At 39.2% G+C, this 8,670-nt stretch overlaps 2 protein-coding genes across 2 annotated transcripts; both read right to left on the bottom strand.

The window, feature by feature from the left end:
- Positions 1-951: 951 nt before the first annotated feature.
- On the bottom strand, positions 952-4,718 carry LOC114434444 (bromodomain testis-specific protein-like). Its single transcript, XM_028403702.1, has 11 exons — positions 4,527-4,718; positions 4,243-4,380; positions 3,974-4,109; positions 3,401-3,522; positions 2,931-3,269; positions 2,716-2,844; positions 2,055-2,252; positions 1,858-1,976; positions 1,480-1,766; positions 1,239-1,352; positions 952-1,154 (listed from the first exon to the last, which is right to left on the bottom strand). The coding sequence occupies exons 1-11, from the start codon at positions 4,716-4,718 to the stop codon at positions 967-969; spliced, it is 1,962 nt and encodes a 653-aa protein (XP_028259503.1). The 3' UTR covers positions 952-966.
- Positions 4,719-5,997: 1,279 nt separating this feature from the next.
- LOC114434565 (bromodomain testis-specific protein-like) lies at positions 5,998-8,670 on the bottom strand. The gene is made up of 7 exons (XM_028403880.1): positions 8,479-8,670; positions 8,195-8,332; positions 7,926-8,061; positions 7,353-7,474; positions 6,883-7,221; positions 6,668-6,796; positions 5,998-6,204 (listed from the first exon to the last, which is right to left on the bottom strand). The coding sequence occupies exons 1-7, from the start codon at positions 8,668-8,670 to the stop codon at positions 5,998-6,000; spliced, it is 1,263 nt and encodes a 420-aa protein (XP_028259681.1).

Raw genomic sequence — 8,670 nt, forward strand, 5'->3', positions numbered from 1 at the left:
AATAAAGTGCTTTGTAGGCAAACGCTCTTCTTGGTTGTTGCTTTTAAATAGAAGTGTTGCACAAAACATACCATAAGTATGTTATGAGATTCAAATATGTTTCTATAGGGGTGAAGATCTAGGGAATCTAGTATTTTTCATATGGTGCTTTTTTCACAATGACCTTTGTTTTAGCAGTTGATGACCTATGTCTCCTTAGCTCTAGAAAAAATTGTACAGCTGTTAATTTCTGATGCTCTGATCAATGTGTTCGTCATCCTATCCTGACGTCATGTTTGATCAAGGGTGTATTTCGACCACTAAAATATATTGCAATAACAAAAGACTGTGGTATATTTTGCTTTGCAAGGCTGGGTCAACCTCATCTCCTCAATACAAACCGCTGCTAGTAACATGGGATGCTTTGTGCACGCATTATAGTGAGATGGTGCAACAACATGCATTAAGTTCTTAAGGGTCATGATAAGATGTTCATTATGAGCTAATGTATACTTGTTCAGTTTTACTAAGGTCAACCTTCACAGTTCTCCTGAGCAGCAGGTTTCATCACTGAGCTGAAGAAAACTTTGAATTTGCAAATATATTACATGGCTTCAGCACAACAAGAATAAAGTAATGATTATTGTCTATGTGAGTGCAGAAATTCTGTGTTGTGAGACACACATCTAATAAGCAATCACCATCAGTTGTGACTATAGCAAGACCAGTTTAGTCTATGAATTTTGGCATACTTTTATATGACTGTCTTAACACTGTGTCCAACATACTCTATGCCCACAACAGTAAAACAATCTCTCCATCAATGTGTAGACTCACTAAACAAAACATTTCATGAATAAGTAAAAGTTCAGAAAAGTTTAATATTTTATGTTTAACCTGAAATCCAGGCTGTGTGATGCAGCAGAAAGACAAATAGGAGGAAAGAAGAGGCTAAAACAAAGGAGAGGGGAAAGCTGTGGGCAGCAGCTAACCTGATTCAGAACTGCTATCAGAACTGTCAGAACCACTGCTGCTGCTGGAGCTGCTGCTGCTGGAGCTGCTGCTGCTGGAGCTGCTGCTGCTGGAGCTGCAGCTGCTGCAGCTGCTGCTGCTGGAGCTGCTGCAATCACTGAGGCGTGGCAGGGGGCTGGGTTCAGTGGAAGGCAAAACTTTAGCTGTAAGAAAAATACAGGAAGTATTTTTTAAAAACCAGAGTGTCAGAGCGATAGCATAATTGTTATACTGCTAAACAAGTTTACCGTCTGGCCTTTTCTTTTTTATTAACTGCCGCAGTTTGCTGATAACCTGAGATTTCCCAGCACTGTGTAGTTTCCCAGCTTGCATTCCTCCTGAGGGATTCTCCTGTTTTTCTTCTGAAAGATAATGAGCATGCAGTTTCATTGTGAGGAGAAGCTTTCATTTTAGCTGAATCTAATAAAAAGGAAGCTGTATTTGCTGACAGAGGACAGCTTTAGCGAAGCAGGACTGAGCTGTACTTACTGCCTCCATTTGCGTTGACGTTCCCTAGGCACGCTGCAACAAACCTCTGCAGGGCTCTCAGTGTGGAAGTCTTGAGTGTTACAATGTCAACTTCAATCTTCTCTGGTATAGAATGTTGCATAGAAGACTCCCTGGTGTGAATGATGTTCAACAGCGTGCCCAGTTTGTCACCAGGCAGCTTGTTGATGTCCAGTTTCAGCTGCTTCATCTCCTCGTAAGTCACTGATTTTGATGGGACGTCCTCATCCACACATTTTATGCGTGCTTTGTTGCTGTGTTGTCCTTGCCTACACATAACATAGCAAACAAAGCAACACATTTGATCGTAACAACACAATCAACACTACTTGCACTGATGATAAAATAAAGTATTCATACTTCAGTTGAGCAAGATATTGGCCTTGGAATCTTTTTCTCTTTTGCAGCATCTCCATCTTCTTTGATTTCATCAGGAACTCTTGGGTACGTTTCTTCAGATGGTCACGGGCATCTTTGAACTGAAAACACAGGACTTCATCAACTGATCAACTTCTCAAACACCAATGACATCGTTTGCGTCTTGCCAGAATACGTACCTTTTCCTCCATATAATCCAGCTGCATATTTAACTCTTCTGATGTACTCTCTCCCTCTGAGGAGCTTTCACTTTCAGAACTTGCAGAAGTTGACAGATGTCCATTTGCACTTCCCTTTCCTTTCACAACTTGCTGACGAGATACTGAACCAACCTCTGGTTCCAGGGAAAGCTTCATGTAACGGGCCTCGAAAATTTCCTGTTAATAAAGACACAAAGCAATTATGAGGCAGCAGTATTTATCCTAATTGATCCTAATGCTATAATTGTTGCTTTTTACTAGGAAATAATACAACTGCACTAAAGTGTTAAACTAACGACAACCAAGACAGTAAAAGAAGCCCTGTTCTCCACCAACACCAAATCCAACTACTTAATTAAACACCTGCAGATGTCAATAAAGCTGATGATAAAGTTTTAACATCCATTCAAACATCTCCATCTCCTGTCTGCTCTTTTCTTCTTTTCTCAATGCAGATGCCAATTTAGTCATATATACAGCAAATAATTTAACAACGGTTTTGAAAACAGAACAAATTTATTGAATAAAGCCATCAATACATCTGCTTAGCTGCTACATGAACTGCAGACCTACTGGGAATAGGGCAACTCTACATTTGACTTTTCCTTACTCACTGACAGAATAACAAATAAAACTCTACCTGAAGTTTTCTTGCCAAGTAGGCCACCTCATGTGAAGGAGGATTGTATCGGTAACAGTTGGAGAACATTAGTCGGACATCTGCCGCAAACTCCTTTGCATTTGCATATTCTCCTTCATCCAGTTTTTTCTGAGGAAAGAACACTTTGTATCCTGAAAACCTGTACTGAGGTCCTGGCCTACACTGAAACAATGCTTTGTTAAGCACCAACTCACCCTGATGGTGCTCAGGTCCATGGGCTGCTTGATGATTTCATGGTAGTCGTGCAAATTCATAGCAACTGCATCTACTGGGGTGCGAAAGGGCCACGCGTATGCCTGGTGCCTCTTTGAGAGCATCTCCTTCAGGATGTCATTGCAGGACCTGAGCTCCTTGGAAAGTCTGGCCTTCTTGCTCTCAAATACAGGGAAGTCTATCTTAGGAGGTATGATTTGTGTTCTGCTACCCCTCTGAGAGACTAATGTGCACGGTGCTGAAAGCTCCTGAGCAGGGGAAAGCTCCCTGCTGGTGGTGTTGGTTTCAGGGTATGCTTTCCTCTTCAAACCTTTTTTAATCTGAATATTGAGAAAGCAGTGGGACAGAAATAACAATTAGCCACATATTCTGACAGTATGGCTTGATGTACAGATGATTACCCTAGTCAGATTCAGCATGTATATACTTGTCAAACCATTTGAGTGCTCACTGTTGTATCAGTTGGTCCAGAGGGCTGGACGGGTGGGTTGAGCTGAGGCACATCAGGAGGAATGACTGTCACCGTCCGCTGTAGAACAACTTCTGACATCAGGGATCTCTGGTTGAATGGACCTGCGTCACAGGAAGTGTGAAGAGAATACACACAAGAACACTGAGTATCACAAAGAAAGCCCCCCTTCCCAATGTGGCCATGCCATTTTAAACCTTCATTTAAACAAAAAATAGTAAGACAGAACAAAATGTATTTTAAAGATAATAGTAAAAATAAATACTAGAGAATGCACAAAGTTGTTTTCCCACGTGCCAATATTGCCCAATTCATCTTGGCTGATTTCTGTTACATATAGTACATGTACATATATCATTTCAAAGCAATGAACGCCAATATTATTATATATACCAACTGGGAAATGTTGCCATGTGTATACTCTATTTTAATATGTTATGGTCAAAGTAAGCATTGCTGATCAAATCTATTCAATCCATCACTGAGTCCAATAAAAAGACTGTCCAAAGTAATCATGTTCACAGGACTGTGGGTGATACACACCGTGCAACATACCTTTGCTTGTCATTTTTCTTTTTAGTTGTTTCTTTGCAGCAATTGCTGTAACTACCTCTTCCTCAGGCATTTGAGACAATTTCTGCAAAAACAGCTTTTCCAGTATGTGTGCCATAACTACTATGTCGTCTCCAGGCTGTGAAAAAAAGGGAGACAGAGATAGACAAACAAACAAAGTAAAAATCATATGGAAATTATTTAAAATAAGCAACATTTGCATTTTACACGTGTTGCTGTGTTAAACAGATTCACAAAAAGTATTCTCATACCTTGTTGTACAAATAACAGTTGGTGAACATGATGTTAAAGTCTTCAACACACTCAATTGCTTGCCAGTAATATTTGTTCTGAAGACGCTTCTTAATAGTCCCCAGATCCATAGGATTGGTTATAACTGTGTAATAATCCTGAAAGAAAACAAACACATTAGTATAAATAAACAATTTTTTCCTATAGTAAAGTAAAGGAATGAATAACAAACTAGGCTTGATGCATCTAATTTTAGATTACAAATAAAATTAAAACAGCACACACACTTTCTATTTTTACTTACAGGAAGACCCAGTGACACTGCATCAACTGGCTTTTGAAAGGGCCATGAATACCGATGCCCCCACAACGCTTTGATCACCACCCTCTCCAGGTACTGCAGCTGATTGGTTGCACGCCCAGGCTTTTTGGGATTTGTGACCTCTGGCGGAGGAGGGTTTTTACTCACAGTGGGACAAGCTTTCGTATCAGACATTGTGCTGTGCACAGACGAAAACGGCTGAGGTAGGTTATGTTCCAACTTGGAGCTCATCAGTCTTTCCTAAATGAAGAATGAAGAAGAATGTCAACTGTTTTAGCTAACAGATTTGAACCTTTTACATGGTATATAGTGATTGTGTAAGTCATATTTTCTTAATGAACATTTTAATGCTTGGATTTAAAAAAAATAAATGATAATTTTATTTTTAAATCTAAAAAAAAATCCAAGCATTAACTCCAAGAAAAGCAGCAAAACTACATGAGTCCACAGAGGAAAACAAAAATAACAATCATCTGATTGTTGATTACAGTATGGCATGTAAGGTTTACCTGTTATGAAACAAAAATAAATTATTCACCTGTAAAAATATCACATGGTCAGAGTTGTGATTGAAGGGTATATGACATAATCTGGTCATCCAGCAATTTCAACTGAGCAAAAGGATTTTGTTGACAGGAAAAGCTTAGATCATGTTGAAACACCAGGTCATTAAATAAGGCCTATTTCTACTGCTACTCAAGGGAAACACTGCCACCTACAGCATGTCTCAGAACCTATGCCATTGCACAAATTAGCTAGGTGTGATTACCAAATCCAAATTTCAATCCAGCATTTTGGATGTCAAAAGTATCAAACTAATAAAGGATTATCTTATCTCTCTCTTAAGTAGTAGTAAATATGATTCCTTACATGGCTACAGTATGACCCCAAAACACTCTGCTGCCCTGGTTGAAGTTGAAGCTGGGTCATAATAAACTAATGAAGGGATGTTTTGTGAATAGTTGAAGTTGTTATGAATGTTATTATATTTTGGACCAGTGGTGCAACAAAAATGTACAACTATGTAACAAATAAACTCATGAAATAGACTAAAGATTTTCTTATTAAATCCTTTTTGAACTTGTGATTTAAGGTCAATAATCTAAATACACAAGCAGGTTAACAAAAAGAGATTTAAAAGTATCTGTAAGTTAAGGTACCATTGTTCCACCCATCCCAACCCAAATAATTTACTTTGCAAATTGTTTTTTATTATATATTTAGGGCCCGAGCACGAAACGTGCGGGAGCCCTATTGAAACCCTAGGGATTGTTATTATTATTTCCCCCCCCCCCCTTAAGATCGCCTTTTTGGAGGCCTTAAAATACCAAAAAACTCACCAGACTTGGTAGAAAAAGTCATTTGGCTTAAAAGTCTTTCGCTGAAACATTAAAAATTCGCTGACTTTTGCAATGTCAACAATGCGTTGCTATGTCAACAATGCGTTGCTATGTCAACAATGCGTTGCTGCTAGATCATCCAGCTGCATTTTCACCTCTTCTGATGTACTCTCTCCCTCTGAGGAGCTTTCACTTTCAGAACTTGCAGAAGTTGACAGACGTCCATTTGCACTTCCCTTTCCTTTCACAACTTGCTGACGAGATACTGAACCAACCTCTGGTTCCAGGGAAAGCTTCATGTAACGGGCCTCGAAAATTTCCTGTTAATAAAGACACAAAGCAATTATGAGGCAGCAGTATTTATCCTAATTGATCCTAATGCTATAATTGTTGCTTTTTACTAGGAAATAATACAACTGCACTGAAGTGTTAAACTAACGACAACCAAGACAGTAAAAGAAGCCCTGTTCTCCACCAACACCAAATAAAACTAGTTAATTAAACACCTGCAGATGTCAATAAAGCTGATGATAAAGTTTTAACATCCATTCAAACATCTCCATCTCCTGTCTGCTCTTTTCTTCTTTTCTCAATGCAGATGCCAATTTAGTCATATATACAGCAAATAATTTAACAACGGTTTTGAAAACAGAACAAATTTATTGAATAAAACCATCAATACATCTGCTTAGCTGCTACATGAACTGCAGACCTACTGGGAATAGGGCAACTCTACATTTGACTTTTCCTTACTCACTGACAGAATAACAAATAAAACTCTACCTGAAGTTTTCTTGCCAAGTAGGCCACCTCATGTGAAGGAGGATTGTAGCGGTAACAGTTGGAGAACATTAGTCGGACATCTGCCGCAAACTCCTTTGCATTTGCATATTCTCCTTCATCCAGTTTTTTCTGAGGAAAGAACACTTTGTATCCTGAAAACCTGTACTGAGGTCCTGGCCTACACTGAAACAATGCTTTGTTAAGCACCAACTCACCCTGATGGTGCTCAGGTCCATGGGCTGCTTGATGATTTCATGGTAGTCGTGCAAATTCATAGCAACTGCATCTACTGGGGTACGAAAGGGCCACGCGTATGCCTGGTGCCTCTTTGAGAGCATCTCCTTCAGGATGTCATTGCAGGACCTGAGCTCCTTGGAAAGTCTGGCCTTCTTGCTCTCAAATACAGGGAAGTCTATCTTAGGAGGTATGATTTGTGTTCTGCTACCCCTCTGAGAGACTAATGTGCACGGTGCTGAAAGCTCCTGAGCAGGGGAAAGCTCCCTGCTGGTGGTATTGGTTTCAGGGTATGCTTTCCTCTTCAAACCTTTTTTAATCTGAATATTGAGAAAGCAGTGGGACAGAAATAACAATTAGCCACATATTCTGACAGTATGGCTTGATGTACAGATGATTACCCTAGTCAGATTCAGCATGTATATACTTGTCAAACCATTTGAGTGCTCACTGTTGTATCAGTTGGTCCAGAGGGCTGGACGGGTGGGTTGAGCTGAGGCACATCAGGAGGAATGACTGTCACCGTCCGCTGTAGAACAACTTCTGACATCAGGGATCTCTGGTTGAATGGACCTGCGTCACAGGAAGTGTGAAGAGAATACACACAAGAACACTGAGTATCACAAAGAAAGCCCCCCCTCCCAATGTGGCCATGCCATTTTACACCTTCATTTAAACAAAAAATAGTAAGACAGAACAAAATGTATTTTAAAGATAATAGTAAAAATAAATACTAGAGAATGCACAAAGTTGTTTTCCCACGTGCCAATATTGCCCAATTCATCTTGGCTGATTTCTGTTACATATAGTACATGTACATATATCATTTCAAAGCAATGAACGCCAATATTATTATATATACCAACTGGGAAATGTTGCCATGTGTATACTCTATTTTAATATGTTATGGTCAAAGTAAGCATTGCTGATCAAATCTATTCAATCCATCACTGAGTCCAATAAAAAGACTGTCCAAAGTAATCATGTTCACAGGACTGTGGGTGATACACACCGTGCAACATACCTTTGCTTGTCATTTTTCTTTTTAGTTGTTTCTTTGCAACAATTGCTGTAACTACCTCTTCCTCAGGCATTTGAGACAATTTCTGCAAAAACAGCTTTTCCAGTATGTGTGCCATAACTACTATGTCGTCTCCAGGCTGTGAAAAAAAGGGAGACAGAGATAGACAAACAAACAAAGTAAAAATCATATGGAAATTATTTAAAATAAGCAACATTTGCATTTTACATGTGTTGCTGTGTTAAACAGATTCACAAAAAGTATTCTCATACCTTGTTGTACAAATAACAGTTGGTGAACATGATTTTAAAGTCTTCAACACACTCAATTGCTTGCCAGTAATATTTGTTCTGAAGACGCTTCTTAATAGTCCCCAGATCCATAGGATTGGTTATAACTGTGTAATAATCCTGAAAGAAAACAAACACATTAGTATAAATAAACAATTTTTTCCTATAGTAAAGTAAAGGAATGAATAACAAACTAGGCTTGATGCATCTAATTTTAGATTACAAATAAAATTAAAACAGCACACACACTTTCTATTTTTACTTACAAGAAGACCCAGTGACACTGCATCAACTGGCTTTTGAAAGGGCCATGAATACCGATGCCCCCACAACGCTTTGATCACCACCCTCTCCAGGTACTGCAGCTGATTGGTTGCACGCCCAGGCTTTTTGGGATTTGTGACCTCTGGCGGAGGAGGGTTTTTACTCACAGTGGGACAAGCTTTCGTATCAGACAT

Source organism: Parambassis ranga, chromosome 4, assembly GCF_900634625.1.
Source record: "Parambassis ranga chromosome 4, fParRan2.1, whole genome shotgun sequence".
Taxonomy (NCBI): domain Eukaryota; kingdom Metazoa; phylum Chordata; class Actinopteri; family Ambassidae; genus Parambassis; species Parambassis ranga.